Raw genomic sequence first — 20,533 nt, forward strand, 5'->3', positions numbered from 1 at the left:
GAGAAACACCAGGAGACTTCAGGCAAAAACCACCCTCGGCTTGCCACTGACAGGAGTGATGGAAGGGAGAGACAAGAGACGTAGAAATGTGTATTATCTGACTTAGAGAAGGCAACAATCAGGCAGTCCAACTTTGGGTAAACTCATCTAGATTTTCCACTGATATTTTCCCATTTTCAGGCTAATTTTTCTAGGCCCCTGATTTTTTTCCAACCTGAATTTTTAAAAGTCACGCTTGTCAAAAGGTCAGAAGGAGCAACCTAAACTCCTCAGTCAAGACAATACCACTTAAAACAGGTTGCCTTGTTTCTTTAGAAGTGTTTCTGCACTTCTATTCGGTGGGTTAACTATATTTAGAATAATTTGTTAGTGATAATGGTCCCTGTCTTACAATGGGAAAATATCAAAGATAAAAAGCCCCACAAGATCCAAAGGAATAATTCTTGAGTGATAACATTTTAGTCACTGTAAAGTGTTGAAGGACCATTTTTGGCCCAGGATAAGGTGAAAATCGATCTGGACGCATAAAAATCTCACCTGTTGAGTCTCATCACTGATATCTAGTCTAGGATCACCTTGTATATAGTGCCTGAAATAGTTTTAAGACTTTTCAGAATTTATAACCACGATACCCCTGGAAATAATAAAAAAATGCCCTGAAGTATTTAAAAACCAAAATTTGAGCATCATTATGTTAAGGAGTATAATTTAGCATCCAATTAACTGAGTTAGTATTCTATTCATACGTTTCTCATTTTCTTCTGTTCTGAAATCTTTGATTCTGTAGATGACGACTTGTTCAACATGATAGTGGGATGTCCATTCAGTGTGGCATGATGTGCACTTTCTCAGTGCCAGTAACACAGTGCGTGCTCAATACGTGTTTATTATTCAAGTGAACTGCACTGTATTCAATTTAAGATTGTCTAGCAAAGTCAAAATGAATTCTTTTAAAAACAGTCTTCTATTCCAAGACACACACCAATCCACAAAGCTCAGTGTGTTCCAAAGAAAACTAATTCTATGCACAGGGATAAAAGCTGCAGATGTTAACTCTTTTCATCTAGATTACGTGGCCTCCAATCTGGAAGTCTTGGATAGATAGAGTAAAATTCTAAGATGCTAATGTAGATTGTTTAGCCTTCTAGAAACTAGCTACATTTATAGGAGGTGCTGGCATGGGGGAACACTGCCATTAGACCAAGTGACTGTAGATTACTAGCCAATAATGGCAAAAACAAAATTTTAAAACAAAAAAAATTTAGCTTACGTTAAAGAAAAAAGAACTTTGAAATTTACAAAATATGTACTATTTAGGCAGGAAACACAAAATCCCATTTCTGACTAGACAACTAAACATAATTCTTGTTTAACCATAGAACTTGCAGCATCTTATAGACACAGAGTGTTAAAGAAAGAATATAATTTAGCATCTTGGGTTTCCTGTCTTGCAGTGTCAGTGTGATCATAAGAACAGTGTGAAAAATAGATCATCACAAGATTTATATAGAGAAAAAGATATAGAGGCCCACACCTATCCTTTCAAATCATTTAAACAGAAAGAATAAAGAGTGGCTAATAAAAAAGGGAATTTAGTTTAAAAACTATTGTGTCTGTGACTTAAAAATAGACATAAGAGGTTAAAGCCAGTTCTGTTATTTTTACAACTGTGGGAACTTTTCTTTCAGAAATTTTTTTTTCAGATTCCCAGCTAAGAAAAAAGGAGAGGGGCTGAGATATTAAAACTAATTTGTGCTTGTATTTAGTTGCAGGAAAGAACAGCTAGAATACTAGCAATGTATGTCCATTTTTGTAGAATCCATTTGCAGTTAAAACACTACCAAAGGGGATTTTTCTCCCTCTCCACTCCTAAACACACCACCAGTTAGAAAAAGCCAGGAATATTACACAGTGCCCCCACCCACATTTTTTTTTTTAAAGCACAAGCTGTTTAGAAACAAAGGGCTGCATTGGCCCTCATCTCATAATGCTGTTCACGTTCGAGTTAGCCCTGCTTAGACTTTATTTTCTGACAGCAGATAAAGGGGGAAGCATCTCTGCTGTTTTGTTTTCCTTCTCTGGGCAGGTTTTCCATGAGAATGAGAAAAAGACCCAGTGATGCTTGACTTTCTGAAGTACCATAAGATTACAAACTCCACAGTCATAATTAATATGTTTTAAAGTCCTTCAAAATGGAATTACAAATACATCTTTATACAGACCTAAAACTTATCTTTTAGGAGTAGACTGGAGTTGAGATTTGGATAAATATGTTAGAAATGTTGAGGAACATTCAGAATTGAGAAGTCCTCAAAGTCACAGAGCCAAAGAGCTGTAGGTACATTTTACAATTCTGTTTTACAACTTGATTTTGACGACCTCTGCTTTTTCTTTTACTTTTTAAGTAGAACTAAGTCTACTTGCTTACACTAACGTAGAGATAACGCTGTCCTTTCTGCTACTATAGTGGCAACAGCTACCTTATTTTTTCATCTTATTTTAAAAAAAATAAACTCAACTATTTTAAGCACTTTGAAAACTTTGTTCTTACAAATAATTTTATTATATTCCCCAGGTAATCACACTAATCCACAACCAATTAGATTTGTCTTTGGATTTAAATATCGAAGTCATCAGCACAGCATCACTTCAAATGCCCCAGTCAATAATGATTCTGCCCAATCCCAGCAGGCACAATTATTTCATCATTGGAAAGGTACTTAAAAAACAAAAAACAGGGGAGCTTTCAAGAAGTCAAAATAAAGATGCTCAAATACATACCTCACTTTTCAAAGTACATAAAAAATAAGAACCTGTTTCACTTGGGAAAAGTTCAGTTTGATTCCCAGTGACACAATTTCTAGCAGTGGTTTGGTTCCTCACTGACTAAGTGGGCACACAGCTGAACTGGACAGATTTCTGATGGGGTGACTTCTTTTTCTGTCATACATAACAATGCTAACTGGCATAAGAATGCACACTGCCAAATGTATTGTCATTATTTTAAAAATAATTGGTTGAACAGGGAGGCACTAATTAGAATTCATCCCTCTGAAATAACAATTTAATGAAATTCACTCTTGTACCATAAGAAAATACAGCGTCTTGGGAGAAAACATTTAAGGGTCAGCTCAGTGAAACTGACCTGACAGCCTTCTTTTTGGAGATTGTGCATAGCTGACCAGAAACCTAGAAAATATTGAAGACTAAACACATTGGGGATTTTGTTGTTGGTTTTGTTGTTGTGGTGTTACTATTTCCACTCACCAGCTCGAAGGGGTCGTGGAACTCCCCCAACAAAGATAGTTTTTCTGGGGTCCAAAGGCTGAGAACCATCCATTACAAAGTCACTGTCACTTAGGTTCCATGGTCGAATTTGCACCTGAAAAAAAGTCGTTTACTTGGTCCTTACTTCATTTCCATCAACCCCAAATGAGAATAAGGTGACTAAAGACAAACCCACTGATTTGTGCATTTTACAACATACACAACCCAAACAAAATCCAGTTATTAGTTAATGTAATCTGCATTAAGTGTCTTTCAATAGAACTCTTGGGGAATCTACTTACAGGTATTAGACTTAACACTCTAGACATATACCATGAAACCTTCAGAAACCACCTGTGGTTTAAAAAAGGGCAGTCTTTTATAGATAGAGTCTGGGTTTTGAATTTTTACACGTGTTAGACTGTTTATAACCTGTCACATTACAGCACTTAGTTTTTTAAAAGCTCACCTAAAGAGGGACAGGAACATTGGGAATATTTTCTCAAAATTATCCATGTCTGGCTTTTAAATGATCACCCCCTAAAATTAAAACATTTCTCTTTCAGCAATATGATTTAACACAGTTTAACACGTATCAAGTTAGCACACCATTACCAGCAATATCAAATACTGAAGGTCACAGATTTATCGACTTTTGGTTGATCTGATTTTCCTAAACAAGTCTGGTTAAATAAAGGTAAGCCTAGAAAATGAAGCAAATTTTCAAAGAATAGAAAAAGAAATCTCTACAACATATTTCTAACTGGTAATGTCTCTTCACTGGGACTCTGACTTCCTGCCCATAGTTTACACTGTTTTACCATTATCATATAAAATAAGGTATTCCATCAGAATCGTAACCTTAAACCATATTCCTTTCAATCCATAACCAAACAAAACAAAAAAAGCACAAAAAACCCTCTCATACCGAAAGGCCAGTTTCAGCACTGCCTGAAAATCAACCAGTCACTCAGCTGGCCATGCGCGCTGGGAAGTGGGCCAGGTAGAGAAGCAGAGAAAATAGTGTCGGTCTTTAAGGAACACCCCTCTCCTTTCCCCTCATCGATTAGGATAGGAAACAAAGCAGCTGAATTTTCATTTTCTTAGTATCAACAAAATTCTTCTTTTGCCCCATTACTCAACCAACAACACAATGCAAGGAAACACATATGATAATTTCTTAAGTGGCCTGGCTATATCCAGGAGTACTCCTATTTGAAAGGTAGTAAATCTACCAACTACAATTTCAAAACATCTTGGGTCAACTCTAACACTGGCATCGCTCAGTTAGAAGCAGGCTACACGTTCCTTATGATTGTTACAAAATGTACCCCTCCCGCCCCGCAGCTTTTTGGGCTTTTATGACACAGTTGCCTTCACCAGTTAGCCAGAAGCCATAAAATCTCCACTTCTTCCCTAGACCCTAAAACCTTGGACCTGTTTGTAATTCTGTTAACACTCAGGCATCTGCTCTACCTTTATCACTTAAAAAAAAAAAATCCAGTTCTTTCCTTGTAAAATTTGGTCTGTTTGACTAAATTATCGTTCCCTTGACACTTACCACAAAGGCAGATTCACCAATACCATAAAACACCACTTTCAAATGCCTTCATGAGGGCCCATTATTAATTTTTACCAATGTCCTGACACTAAGAAAAAGGATTCTAATGTCACCAAAAAAAGAAAAAAAAGTAGGGCAAATCTTTTTCTACACAGAGCCCTCTCTTCTTCTAGTCTCATCCTTTATTAAGTAGTTAAGGCAGCTTCAGGACCAGGTAATTCCATTAACTTTATGATAACTGAGTTTGCTCATATGGCTCACAAATGAAAACAATTCCTGTGTAGTATCCATATTCACAAATGAAAACAATTCCTGTGTAGTATCCATAGTGTTCTGGTTTCATTTAATCAAAAGTACAGAAAATGTAGCCTCGTACAACAGCTGGAGGTTACTGCTGCTCAAAAGAACTCTGCAGACAATCTCAAACCTGCCTGTTGAGAGTCTTCACTGCTGCCTCTTCTTCCCTCTGACACCCTCCCCACCCCTTCATTACATCACACACAACCCATTCCCTTACCCTATTCTTGGTAAAAATACAGGAAGAGGACTAGGGAGACAGTAATGATTAATCCTATTCACAAAACCCACATTTCCCAGCTGCCGCCACAGAACAGCTCCTCAGAGCTCACACCACTGCAGATTCAGAGAAATGTCAACACAGGCCAACATCAGTACACTCTAAGAGCTAAGCAAAAAGTAATACTGTGGTACTGTTTGCACTGAGAAGTTCCATTCACACTCTGGTTTCTCTCTGAAATATAAGACCATTCTCATACAGGCATGTTCTCCATCTTCTAAGGTTTATTCTCAGGGTCTAATATCCACGTTCTATCTTTCTGACTTACTCTTCGAAAAAATATATATATACATGTTTCTCTACTCTTTTAATCCCATACTTTATAAGCTGACTCAGATATTTTGTAGAAGGGGTAGAATATAAGTAAAAGAACTGTTTTTAAATTATATTTATTTCTTTAATAATTATTTTTGAGAAAGGATGAAATTAGAACTCTGTCCTAACTCAACATAAACTTCCCCTGGCAAAACAGCTTTTACATACATAGGGATTACTCTGAGTGTGTGTGTGTGTGTGTGTGTGTGTGTGTGTGTGTGTGTGTGTAACAACTCTTGCAGGATGTTGTCAAATAGGCTATACTGGGCACTAAAAGCCACAACATCTTAAGGACAAGGATAAGGTGAAGAATGGTGAAGATTATCTTAAATGAGCCTGACATGGTTTCAACACTGCCTCCTGAAGAAACCTGACCACATTTGATTACAAAGGTGACTCTAGGAAGAGGCTATCTGGGAGGGAGCACCCACTAGCCCTTTGGCCATGCCATGACCTTACAGTAAGGGTTACACAAAAACAAATGTCTGTAGGGCCAGACAGGCAGCATAAACATGTCAAGCTACCAGGACAACAGTTAGTAGGCAGGCAGTGACACAATGGAGTAAACCACTCCTTTTATTTATTTTTTAAAATTTTTATTTTCTACTGGAGCATAGTTGATTAACAAAGTTGTGTTAGTTTCAGGTGTACAGCAAAGTGATTTAGTTACACATATACATGTATCTATTCTTTTTCAAATTCTTTTCCCATTTAGGTTATTACAGAACACTGAGCAGAGTTCCCTGTGCTATACAGCAGGTCCTTGTTGGTTACCTAGTTTAAATATAGCCGTGTTAAACCACTCTTTTTAAAGGAGGCAGACACCTCTCAGCTCCAGCTAGTAGTTATCATTTACAAATGTGTTGTCAGACTTTTCCATTTCTCAAAAGTAGCTAGAAATTCAGATTTTTATATGAAACTTCAAGATTTTTTAATGTTGGGAACTAATTCAAGTGTATAAAGTCACCTGTACATGCTAGACAAAACTATCTGCAGGCCAGATCTGTCCTGTGGGCTCCAGTCTGTGATCTCTGGTTAGAAAGGTTTAGTTACCACACAGCTCCTCACAATGGAATGTTTTATTGCATAAACACTTACGAGACAAAATTAAAAAATGGCTTTTCTTTAGTTTCTTTTTTAAGCATGTATTCCTGTGGAAGTTCTGGTGAGGACCATAAACCTACTTTTAGCTGAATTATTTGTCTTCTAAATTTTTATCTCTTTAATTAATAATTGGCATTGTATAACTGCTTATCTCCAAAGGCAAAATCTTTTTAAGGATAAAGGCAAAAACCAAACATAAAGCTTGGTAGTATAAATATAACAATTTATACCATAAAGTGACTTCGACAGCCATCAAGAAATCTAAAAGAACATACATTAATATGTAATAGCAACAGTTAGTACTAAAAGCACTAATTTTCCTTTTCAAGGTTTCCCAAAGTGTGTTCTGTGAAGTGCAGATCCCTAGGGTTGTTCTGCCAGAAAAGCAGTGTTTAGGAAAAAGTTATAAACTTCCTTCTTGGAGCTTCACAGCAGACACTGGTGTATATTAATTAAAGGCTCTAAGAAGTTCTACAGGAAATGAATCTATTCAAATGTTGTTTAAGCCAGCATTTCCAAAATTACTTCCATGGAACCTATTTTTTTGTGTAACACCTATTAATATCCACACTTTGGATAATACTGCCCTATTATATCTTACTCTTAGTATGTATCAAAATATGGCATAATAAGGTTGAACTAACTGAACAAAACATCATAGAAACTTCACTCCAGTCAAGGCCTTTTCCTCACTTATTTCCTGCTATTGCTCTCAAAGAGTTAACTAAAATTTCATCCTGGTTAAAACTGAAAGTCATTAATAGCGATAGGATTAGGCTAATTTCTAGGAAAAAATTTAAGAAATGCAATAGAGGTCACTTATTTTGACAGGATGCTACAAGAAAGCATCATTTCCTAAAAGGATAATTTCATTGAAAATTTGCAAAAGCCTCTAAGTTAAAATTAAATATAAAATGCATTTTTATTGTATCTTTAATAACAGCATAAGAGAAAACATACAGTTTTAGTAAGAACAGTTTTAAACACAAGCCTTAGGACTTTAAGTTTCTGAACATGACCAAATCTCCCTATAGCTCTAGAATTCTCTCAGTTTAGACCACTATTTAGAATTTAGACATTATCTACCCCAGTAAATAATGTTATCTTGAGCTCATTTTAAACATCTCACCCTATATGTAGTCTGGTGCTCTCCTTAGGTTACAAACATCTACCACATGAAGGGTCTACTGCACAGTGCCTTCCTTTTCATTTGTTGGGCTCAAAGCAGCTCCAAAAGCAAACTGTTCAGAGTCAACAGTGCAATCTGGTGGCTAGTTCAGGAAATCACCTGACCAAATCCCCCTTCCCTGCCATCTGATCTCTTTCCCACAAATTATCCATAAAGCTCATAGCTCAGCATCTCCCCAACCCCACCCCATTTCCTTTTTCCTCTTTTCAACACTCTTCAAACTCCTACTCAAGCTCTTCAGGAAAAAGTCTCCATTTTTCTCTCCCTAATCCTACAATCCTTTCAATGTACATGAATCAGAAAAATAATAGTGCAGAACCATCAGGACCGCTCTCCCCAGTAAGCAGCAGCATCCCGGCTCTTCTGACAACCAGGATGAGTCAGCTAAACCTAGGTCCGCTGATACAGCTGCAACAGCTCAGCTGCAGTGGTAATGAACTCAGACCCACCCCAGCTGTCAGCAATTCTATTTTAAGAATCACAGACCTCACAGAATGACTGGAGTGCCCCACAGTATCACAAATAAACTAGTTTGTGGTTTGTGAGGCATCTTTATCTCTTCCATGTGTAAGGGGTTGTTTTAGTATTATAACCACCAAAACTAACAGCCGTAACAGCAATAATTGTGGTTTGGACTCTTCAAAGTATGTTCACATTTGGTATCTCATGTCAACCTAATTTTCACCACACAGCTCCCGAACAAACGGCTCAGCCACCTTTGTGGAGTTTAGATGCTACCTATGATTCTCAAATGCTGCCCTCCACCCAATAGAGAGCAAAAGAAGATGCCCTCCCTGTACCTTCTGCGGTAAGTGGCCAGAAAGAAACTTAACAGCTGCTCAGGGGCATTGGCCTTGATGAGACTTCTGTACCCTGGGCAGCTCTGGGGCCTCCAGGCAGAACTCCATTGGGACTCAAAGCAAAAAGCTCTCACTCTCACACAAAGACTATTCCTCAGATACCAGTAGATCACAGGCCCCAAAGAACCTCAGCAAAATAGCCTGGATTCTTCTTAGACAGGAAGCCAAAAGTAACCCTGGGAAATTCTCTTACGCTCTCCCAGGATGCTCCACACCCACCACCAGCATCAAGAAACAGCGCAGGTACAAGAAGGAAATTGCTGCCATCCGCACCAGGCTACACAGCCTGATGTACGGAAACCACAGGCTTACAGCCCCACTGGGAACTTCAGTTACTGTCGAACAATTCAAATAACACTCTGTATACTGCTTCATAAGGGCACCCAGTACAGAAACAGAGCATGCATAAACTGTGCCCCCAAAATGGTGATGTACATCCTTGCTCTATGCTTGATATAATAAAGCCATTATCAATTAGATGCTATGATTAATACCCGTACTTACAACCGTAAGATTCAAAGAAACATCTTCCCTCTAAAGGCTTTCCAGACTCCCTCAGGAACACCTGACCGCTCTGCTTCTGAGCCACCCCACATCAACTACCGTCTATAATGCTTCCATCATAGCACCTGTGACTCCTTACTCCACTTACTATTCACTTGGCTATTTCCCTCCATTGGACTCTGGGGGCCTCTAAAGCTGAGGCCATATCTCTGTGTGGGTCCCAACTGCCCGGCACAGCACCCGACCCTTAGTGAGTGGTCTGTGCTCCTCAGCATGCTGGTGAATTAGCGAAGGTTTTCCCGAGGGGCAGAGAGTGGTGCTGTAAGAACTTGTCCAACAGCTGCCCCTCTATAGCTCCCCAGCCACTCTCCTCACTCCACTGAAAGCTACCTTCTAGAGGCATGGAAATACACTGTCTGGTCACCAGTGGGTACGCCAAGGCTTGGGCCTAATCAGTGCAAATTTCTGATGCCACCAGGTGACGCACGCGGTGATCAGAATTATCTAGTGCTCGTCATCACTTCTGATATTCCCGCATCACTTAGAAAGTATAAGCGTGATAGATGATTCTCTTCGGAAAGAAAGAAACTAGCACTTTTGAGCACCTACACTGCACCACTGTGCTAGGCATTTTACATACACTGTCACATTTAAACTCACCGTAACTGTTATGCTGTAAAAATTATCTCTACTTTAAAAACAAGGAAACTAAGACTCAGAAGTGTGACGTCAACTCAGGACTGAAACCCAGGTTTATCTGACCCCAAGTCTATAGACACTCTTTCCACTGCAATGATGCTGTGTGCCTGCAAGGCTCCCTGTCCTCCAGGCTACTGGCCACCAGCTCTGCTTCCCAAGAGACTCCTGGAAAAGTCAAAATGCATTTTTATTTGTGAATGATTAACCTTTCTCTTCTTTCCAATCTCATTTGGTCCATTTTCAACACATTAAGAAGTGACCCATAGACTCTTCCTAAAGCTACTAAACAAAACTAGCAGTTAGAAAAGCTCAAATATGATTTGGCAATGAAACTGGCTATTTTAACTTCTAGGTTCATAGCCTCAGGCACTCTTGCGCTGCAGCCAGACAATTTTGTCCAATGTCTACATAAATGTGTATTTTCAGTTCCATGGCACTAGGGCAAGGATGTTGTCACTGGCATGCTGATCACTCAAACTCTTGAGAGGAATGTACACATAAAAGTTCATGTTAGGGCCTCCCTGGTGGCGCAGTGGTTGAGAGTCCGCCTGCCGATGCAGGGGATACGGGTTCGTGCCCCGGTCTGGGAGGATCCCATATGCCGCGGAGCGGCTGGGCCCGTGAGCCATGGCCGCTGGGCCTGCGCGTCCGGAGCCTGTGCTCCGCAACGGGGGAGGCCACAACAGTGAGAGGCCCGCATACCGCAAAAAAAAAAAAAAAAAAAAAAAAAAAAAAGTTCATGTTACCTAAGCTTTTCCTGGGAAGAAGCCTATTCTTTGAGTGAGCTTCATGAAATACTAATTCTACCAGAATCTTCACAAGTATAATCCCCAAAGAGGTATATAATATGCTGGATTAAACAATATTACACACATTTATTAACTGCAAAACTCCTCAGAACTTTAATATATCAATGTTTCCCAAATGTTCTTGGCTATGGAATCTTTAATTAAAGGAGAAAGTGGATATAAAATGTACAAAGTAAGTGCTCGATAAGGGACACCTTTTCTTATTAAGAGCAAACGTTCTGTCAATGATCCTCTCAAGAGACCAGTGTTTGATGAGACAAGCGTTCTTCAGAACACACTTTGGAAAAACACTGACTATGATCCCTTAGGGGATGGTATTGGCTATTTTGTCCCCTGGTTACCATTTTGTGCACTGGAACTGCAGCATCTTTTAGACCTCCCTAGAAAGAAATAACAGCTTCCAAAGACTCAAGCACTAAGAAACTCTGGACCCATTTGCAAAATCAGAGATTCATGGAGGAAAAAAATAAGACTTATTATGAATAGGAGGTACTTCTCTCATTTTAAAGAAGGAATTCTTTCTTTGGAGAAATTCTTATGATGGGAGGTGCCCAAAGCATGAATTTAGACCAAGGAACAAATAAATAAATCAAGAAGATTAGAAATGCTGAAGATTTCCAAGGTGGGATATGACACAAAACCAGATTTGATTGAGCCAAGATAAAATTATAGTTATTGTCTTAGGAGGTAGTAGGTGGGGAATGAAAGAGTTTGAGTAAATATACCACAAACCCAAGGACTAAGGCCATCAATCAAGACTGCCCTACAAGCCCCTACCTGTTTTTCCCAATTTAATTTCCCTCTAATTCCTTTCATATATTTGTGTTCCATCCTAAGTGTTCTGCATTCATACCACACAATTTCTCATTTCTGTGTTCACACTGTTGCCTTTCTCCAAAATGTCCATTCCCCACACCTCCATACTTCTCCTGGCCAATCCCCAAACTCTCTTCATCCTTCAAGACCTCGTTTAAATGACACTTCATCCAAGAAGCTTTCTTTCATCACTCCTGGTATGTATAAACTGTCCAAAGTGCTTAATCTACATCTTACCTCGTTGTATTTGTTATTTTTCTTAATTTGACAAATATTTGAGAACCTCTTATGCACCAGGCTCTACAGATTTGTCTATTTATACACTTGTTTTATCTATTCATTATATTATTGTTTTTGAACACAGGACTTTATGTCTGATTCAAAATAAGTTCTGAATCATAGTAACCAATACTAAAGCTTTGCCCATAGTAGGCACTCAAATGTGGTTTGAAGGAAGAAAGGAAGGCACAGCATTTTTAAAAGCTGTATGTGGGCTGGAGACAGCTTAAATCCTAGGCAAAATGATCCGGCCTATTTTTGTAACTAAAAAAAGTGAGGAAAAATGCTAGAGATTCCTCTGATATATAAATGGGGGTAGGAGACACTGGAATGACAGACAGATTAGACAGATTTAAAAATTAAATAATTAAACCAGCCTCTATTTCCAGCTTCCTTTTTTTTTTTCCACCATTTTTTTTAATTTTTGTCTTTCTAGTTTTAAGTGGATGACCTGAGCAATAATCTAAAGAATTCATCTTACATAAGACACTTCAGTTTGGTAAGACAGTTTTAAAATATATAGCAAAGTCAATCTGTCATGTTTTAGAATATTTATAAATTGTGATTGTGCTATAAATTGTAAGGAGGAAGAATTAGGACACTTTTCTGATAACTCCTTTCAAGGTGTTTGCTATCCCACATCTCTGGCCAAAGTATTCTAGAAGTTAAGAACCATAACATCTCCTTCCTCACCTCCTTTTCAAGGTTACTCTTTTCAGCCCCTCAATCTGTTAGACTCTCTTAGGTTTCCTCATCTATCAGTCTGCTGTCTTGAACCTTCAGGTTCAGCCTATTTCTACATTCGAAAAGTAGAGTTCCCTTAACAGGAGGGACCACTGTCACAATGGCTGCCTGCTTTACTGGAAGCATGGACAAGAACACAGCTATCCTCTGGGATGCCTGGGACATGTGAGCTATGGAACTCCTCTTGCTGGAGGAGGGGTAAAAAAAAATCACAGATCTAGAGGCTTTGCAATTACTCCTACTCTTGCCAATTTGTCTTTCATTCTTTAAGACTGAGGGGTCCTCTACTCAATACCCTGTAATGGCCTATATGGGAAAAGAATCTAAAAAAGAGTAGATATATGTATATGTATAACTGATTCACTTTGCTGTACATCTGAAACCAATACAACATTGTAAATCAACTATATGCCAATAAAAATTATATATATAAAAAAAGACTGAGGGGTCAATTAATCAAGCTATAAATACAGTTTCTTTTGCCATCTTTCAGGATCAGACCTATATATAGAATAGTCTGAGTGGAGTCATCTAATGAAAGGTAATCACTGACCAAAAATATAACTACCTGAAATCCACTAAGTATGGATTCATTTGAGTTAAAAAATAAACATGATCTTAGAAAGGATAAGTGAGAGGGAACCTTTCTACAGGCGCTGTATTAGGAAAACCATGTGATTAGCCTAATCCACACAAAGGGAGTGGGGGGGTTGATTTGGGGGAAAGGGAGAGGGCAAAGGACAGAAAATCTGTGAGGTCACTTTAGAACATGGTGTATATTTCCAAGGAGAAATTCAGGGAGGATTGGAGAGAACTAAACAACAGAATGAGTGCACTAAGATCCTGAAAGGTAGCCAAGCTAAGAAGTAGAAAAAGCCAGAAAGAGCCACAGCTCAGAAGGTTTGGTGAATGAGCTCTAGAGGCTGACTTTACCTTGAGCTATTGCCCAGGTCCTCATTTACTCCCAAAGGTTCAAGCCAGCTCTCACTGTCTGTGGGAGCATCCAAAATGAGGTGGAATGTACCGAAACCTGGTAGGGAAGTGTGACCAAATGAGGCTGGGAGTGAAAGATGTGGAGCTGAAGCCAAGAAAGAGGTTTCAAAAATGGAGCCAAAAGAGCCAGAACCCCAAATGGGATCCAGTTCATTAAAATTACAGGTATTTGGGGACTTCTATGTTTCCCATCCTAAGTTTTATTTAAATTGTTTATGCTGGAAATTCTGAGTATGCCTGGGTCAAAGAAATACGTGATCAGCAGCCACCATTCAGAATTCACCAAGCTCCAATAAAACTGCTTCACTTGAGCTCAGAAAATGGAAACTGCAGTAAGGCAGAAATTTGTAGAAACACAAACAATGAAAGTTAGTTTCCCTATAAACATTTCGGAAACAGATAATTACACTAATTAATTTCAAAAGTCCTTCAAGCCAAGGGTAATACACGTTTGGAGTGAAAACACTCAACAGTAATGGTGTTGCCTCCATACCACCTCCGCCTGCAACCACCACTGCTCATCCCCTCTCACAAGACGTCCAGCCCTGGTGTGAGCCTGCCCTGACAGAACATATGACCTACCTCCTCCCACATAGCCAGTGACATGGCCCTTCCAAGGTACACAAGCCCCATCTGCTCACCTCCAGACTCCTCCCCTCAATTCAACAGCTTCTTAATCTACTCTGGGTGTAAGTATCTCAGTAGGTACCTCTACCCCTCTGTCGTTTTACAGATACGAACATATTTCAAATCCTCTCCTACAGTGCATGACCAACCCCACCTTAACCCTTCTGAGCTCACTCCCACTCCCACTGATGTGTCAGTGGCAGAGACTCTCTGGAGGTTGACCATTTTCCTCTGACATCTGACCCTGCCAAACTGGGCTCAGTCTGTCTAATTTCATGTTACTCCAAAGAGATTTAAAAGTTATTGCAGCTTTCTTATTACTTTTTCAGAGGAAAGACTGCACACTCCCATTCTAGTCAGTCCCCATGTCTCCCTCTTAATACAACAGCCTCTCTACACTGTTTAAATTAAAATGAAAGTTAACAAAGCCTCCTTACTCTTTTTCCTAGCCTGCTATTTTCTACTGTTTTCCTATACAGCTACCTGTATAGCTACCCTATCCAATGCTGTTAACTGTTGTTATAAAAATCGGGCAATAGCCCCAGATATTGAAAAATTATAGTGACACTTTCAAACTTGCTAAAATCCTTGCCTCTTCCTCTGCATCAATTACTGTACCATGACTCAGGATCCCCATTCTTTAGTAATTCCCTCTTCTGCTTTACATACTGTAATCTCCCACTTATGGGTGGCCAAGTCCCAGCATCATTTTTTTGCAACCAATTGTAAACCCTGTTCTAGATGTCACCATTCTTTTCAAAAGACGTTACTAGGTAGATAAGCTCTAACCCTGCTCCCCTGAATCCTCTAGCACTATGTAGAACTAATACCACCACTTGTGCCAGTACCCGACCTCACCAAACGCTTTCACATTCATTTTGTTCTTATCTGAGCCTCTCAACATCCCAGAGAGGAACCATTTTTCTTCTCATTTTATAGGTGAGGAAGCCAAGTTGCAGCAAGGATTATGTGACTTATTCAGAGTCAAGTAGATATTTAAATGCTAGAGTCAAGACTCAAACTGGGAACTTTACATCTGACCACAACTCTTTCCCCATACACATTTCTGAGAATAAACCTGGCTCTCAACCAAGCCCAACGCCTCTGGTGTAAGAGGATGCTTTAGGCCCCATGACAGATACCTGCCTTGGTTCCTTAGTCCACACCACTATTTTTTACTCTATTTCCCACTCCTAGCACCAAGTCTTGACACACAAACTCACCCCCCTCCCAACCTCCTAAGGATTTTTACTTCTGCCATGTTAACCAAGTTTTTTCTTCTGCTCTAAACAGTCTTGCCCCTTCTCCACTGATAGCCCCTCTGCCAGAAGAAAGGAAGCGGTCTTCCTCTGTTACCTAGTGACTTACACTCTTTGGCTCAGAAACCACAAACTGAACCACAAATTCCGTAGAAGTGTACATTATTTATGATTTTGGGTCCATGTTCTCTATCCTTCCCCTCCGCTGCCCTATTTGAAGTTATTCCATTTTAGATTATAAGCTCCTGGCCCAGAAGGCGCTATTTAGCCAGCTGTGGGTACCACCCAGCACAATGCCTTGCATTCAAACACATACAAACATTGATGATTATGATCTTTTTTGAAAAAATAAATAAATTACTCCTGCCCTTGATCTGCAATAATGACAGAAACCAGCTGCCAAAACCACTAAGAGCATTATTTACTTCAATTCAGAGTTTCTGAATAGGAATTAGCATAAAAGAACCGTAAAGTGAAAGACAAGGGCACATTTGTTTACATGTGGTCCCAAAGGTATAAAGCAAAATACTGAGTAATTTGTTATTAGCTTCCCATCAATAGCAGTCCAGCGCTACTGCATAGCAAGGTCACCCCGGGTAAGAGGATCCTAGTTTCAGCATTCCCATGACAAGGAAAAGGCGATCAGCTATTCCAATTGCATACGTGCTCTGGAAAAGCAACAGGGGGCTGCATATTACTCACCGGTTTATCCTTGATGGTGGGGCTTGACACGCACAGGTACAGTTTCCCGTCTTCCTCTAGGCAGGCATCTATCAAAGCTTGTACTGAGCTCTCCTCCTGGAACAGCAGAAAGGCATAGCCTTGGGGAGAACAAAAACAAAGGGGTGGGGGGAGGAATCAGTAAATTAAACCCAAAGTACCAATTAAAAATTTACCTATTGTTTCACTTTGGCAAATTCTTACTAAAATCTAAGAACCTGAAGTGGGACACAGGGAAGTAAGAGTCATTGAGACCCTCATGTGTTAGGTACCCATAGACTTTACCTTGTATTGGGTATTACAGGCACTGTATTAGGTACTCATAGACTTTACTTTGATTAATTTCCATAATTACTCATGGGAGCAAGTTCAGAACACATCTATGGAATTTCCATTAAATAGGTTTGGTCATCTTTAATGAGAGCAGGCAGATTCACCAATGGCCTGAGCCACAACTGCTCAGGAAACAAGCATCACCTGCTCGCCAACTTCCACCAAGCTCTAGGCTTGACACATGCTGCAACATGGATGTACCCTGAAAACATTATGCTAACTGAAAGGAGCCAGGCACACAATACCGCATATTATATGGAATGTCCAGAATAGGCAAATCTAGAGAGACAAAAAATAGATTAGTCGTTGCCTAGGGCTAGGGGAGTGGAGGGAACAGGTACAGTGTTTCTTTTGGGGATGAAGAAAATCTTCTATAATTGATTGTGGTGGTGATTGCATAACTGTGAACATACTGGAAAGCACTGAACCGTACATTTTAAATAGGTGAACTGTGAATTATATCTCAACAAAAGTTGTCAAAAAAAAAAGCTCAACAATAGGCTAATATGTCTTTATATGTTATATCTGATGGTGATGCTCTGTTTCTTCAAGGATATTCTCCTGTCTCATGGCTAAATACATGATCTGTGAAGGTGGACACGAGCTGCAGGATGTCCATGGACACAGCCAGCTTTGTTCAGTTCAATTCAGTAAGATTTACCGAGCAACTGTTACAAACGAGACACAATCTATGGATTATGAGGAAAATTGAGATGAACAAGACTAGGTTCCAGCTGTCCAGAGACTTATATGATAGAAGAAACAGGCTTTTAGACAATTAACTTCTTGCTACAAAGCTGAGGGAGATAAACGGAAATAAAAAGTACTGTGGTGGGCTTCCCTGGTGGCGCAGTGGTTGAGAGTCCGCCTGCCGATGCAGGGGACACGGGTTCGTGCCCCGGTCCGGGAAGATCCCACATGCCGCGGAGCGGCTGGGCCCGTGAGCCATGGCCGCTGAGCCTGCACGTCCGGAGCCTGTGCTCCGCAACAGGAGAGGCCACAACAGTGAGAGGCCCGCGTACCGCAAAAAAAAAAAAAAAAAAAAAAAAAAAGTACTATGGGAGCCCAGACAAGCAAGGAATCTGACTTGAGAGAATCAGCAAAGACGTCAAAGAGGACAATAGATGTTCAAGGGGCCAACTGTGGCACTTGCTGCCACACTGGCATTCACGAATGGCAGCTGAGCAAAGGCCCATGATGAGCTAGTCTAAACCTGAGTATTCAGCTGTTCAACCTCTCTACAATCCCTTCAGCTTTGCTAAGTCTCTCAGCTGTCACCTCCACTCCCAGTCCTGCTACTGACCTCAAAGGAAACCATCACCAATAAGGCTCTCCTCTGGCGCACTGTGTGCCGGAAAGATGTAACTGGTGAAGAAGGATAAGAACCCCCGTGTTCAGAAGCTTCTCACACATCAAACAAAGATGCTAATCAACTGGCCTAGAAGCAAAGCTCTCTGGAGTCCTGGGCAGCACGTGATGACAGTGGCAGTGGACAGTGAATAATGGGTACTCTTTATCCTTTTCCCCAGCTCCTCGTCTACTATACAGAGCATCCAAGCAAACAGAGTAGGAAAAAGATCAACCATTATGCAGCACACCAGGAGTGGCCAATGCAAAAGGCAGAAGCCAATACACAGAGGAAAGCACCAAGCCCACAGGAATGGGTACAGAGCTACAAGATGGAGGCTGCCTACATGGCAGGACCCAAAGCTGTTTTCTGGGCTTTGCTCCCAGGCTAGATGGGTCAAAGGATTCAGCAGATGGCCAGGCAAGAACAATAAAACTTAACTGCAAAACTAGAAAGGATAATACATCATTTCTTCATACCCTCTCTCTTTTCGAAATAGTATCAAACGATTATCAAGCCCCAGCGAATCTATTAAAAGTTCAATGTTTTCATTTAATGTGAGAACATTAATTTGCCAAAGAGAATATTAGAGGTCCGTGGGTTAAAAAATGCAAAGATCACAAAGAGGAGGTCTCAGCATGTCCTCTCAAACCTCCTGCCTCACCAAGTTAAATCTTGGTGCAAATCTCCCACAAAGGTCCTCAGAGGCATGCTGAATATCTTGTTCTTGGAGAGGACCCTGTCTGTGTACAGTATGCGCAGGCACATCAAAAAGGCCTGGGGACGGGGCAGCTCAGTGAGCTGGGGTTCTCTCTAGCTCCTTCCCTCTGCAAGGCCACTGAGCTGGCTGCACCTTTCCTGCACATTGCTGCCCACCTCTTACAATCTTCCACATCAAATCCCACACTGTGTTCAACTTGGGCATCAGAGGAAAGGGAGGGTGTCTCCCCATAGCAGCTGAGTAGCTGCCACAAAATCACACAGATTTTTCACTCAGGCCTGTCTCACAGCCATAAATGACAACACTGGCAGTAGACAGAGTAAACACAACTGGGGGTCACAAGTAAAAGCCTGCTACAAATATTATTACCAAGAAAAATATCTACAACTTCTGTCCCTTTCCCAGGGAATGGGCCGATTTCTTCAGAATGGCTCTTTTACAACAAATCATCTCTCCTCCCTGATCAGCAAGCTGCTACTCTCAGTAACAACAACATTCTCTTAGCACCACAGATAAGGGGTGTAACTCAAGTCCAACCATTTCCTGCAACCCTGCCTCCTACCTCAGGCCTTTCAACCAAAACAAAATTCACCAGAGACCCCAACACACCCATGAAAACAACTTCATGATAAGTCCACCTACTAAAACACCTTCTGATATCTCAAGGTCAACCAAACCCAGACAACAACAGAAATCAGAGGATTAAAAAAAAATCAGGAAGGAAGAAAACTTCAAACACATTTCCCTTTTGATCTTCAGAAATTCGAGGTCAAAGTAAACAAAGTAGAGAAAGATCCCTTCAAGAATAACAAGGTCTGGGCTTCCCTGGTGGCGCAGTGGTTGAGAGTCTGCCTGCCAATGCTAGGGACACGGGTTCGTGCCCTGGTACGGGAAGATCCCACATGCCGCGGAGCGGCTAGGCCTGTGAGCCAGGGCCGCTGAGCCTGCGCGTCCAGAGCCTGTGCTCTGCAACGGGAGAGGCCACAACGGTGAGAGGCCCGCGTACCGCGAAAAAAAAAACAATAACAAGGTCACTGTGAGATGGACATTAAATCAATGATTTAGGGCTTCCTTGGTGGCGCAGTGGTTGAGAGTCCGCCTGCCGATGCAGGGAACACGGGTTCGTGCCCCGGTTCGGGAAGATCCCACGTGCCGCGGAGCGGCTGGGGCCCGTGAGCCACGGCCACTGAGCCTGCGCGTCCGGAGCCTGTGCTCCGCAATGGGAGAGGCCACAACGGTGAGAGGCCCGCGTACCGCAAAAAAAAAAAAAAAGAAAAAGAAAAAAAAATCAATGATTTACTAAAAGGCAAATTCCACATGGTCCTACAGAAAGAGTTCTGGACTAGGAGTCAAAATGCCTGGATTTGGGTCCTAGTCCTAACACTTATTGGCTGTGTAGTAATAACAGCTAATAGCTAACACTTATTGAGCATCTACTATGCACCAGGCACTGTTTCTAAGTGCCTTATGGATATTAGCTCGTTTCATCTTCACACACACTCTGAGATAGTCACTATTTTAAATTCTGTTTTATAGTTAAAGAAACTTCAAGAGGGATTAAGCGACTTGTTTGATGGTGATTGTTCTATCACCCAGTAAGTGGTGGAATCATGGACTTGAATGTTAAAGTTTCTGAGAATTAATGGCCTACATGGGAAAAGAATGTAAAGAGGAGTGGATACCTGTATACGTATAACGGATTCACTTTTCTGTAGAGCAGAAACCAACACAACATTGTAAGTCAACTCTACTCCAATAAAAATTTTAAAAAAAAGTTCCTGGGTCTTGGCTCTTTTATCTGTAAAATG

General features: G+C 40.6%; 1 protein-coding gene across 4 annotated transcripts in view; it reads right to left on the reverse strand.

The window, feature by feature from the left end:
* Nucleotides 1-20,533, reverse strand: part of CPEB3 (cytoplasmic polyadenylation element binding protein 3) — a 180,217-nt gene that overhangs the window by 31,964 nt on the left and 127,720 nt on the right. For all 4 annotated transcript variants that reach the window (XM_082630111.1, XM_082630114.1, XM_082630112.1 and 1 more), the window contains exons 7-8: nt 16,306-16,424; nt 3,268-3,382 (exon numbers count right to left, since the gene is read on the reverse strand). In XM_082630111.1, coding sequence (XP_082486237.1) covers nt 3,268-3,382; nt 16,306-16,424 — 234 coding nt within the window. The remainder of the gene's footprint in view (nt 1-3,267; nt 3,383-16,305; nt 16,425-20,533) is intronic.

This window comes from Mesoplodon mirus (genome assembly GCF_964341445.2).
Source record: "Mesoplodon mirus genome assembly, chromosome: 2".
Taxonomy (NCBI): domain Eukaryota; kingdom Metazoa; phylum Chordata; class Mammalia; order Artiodactyla; family Ziphiidae; genus Mesoplodon; species Mesoplodon mirus.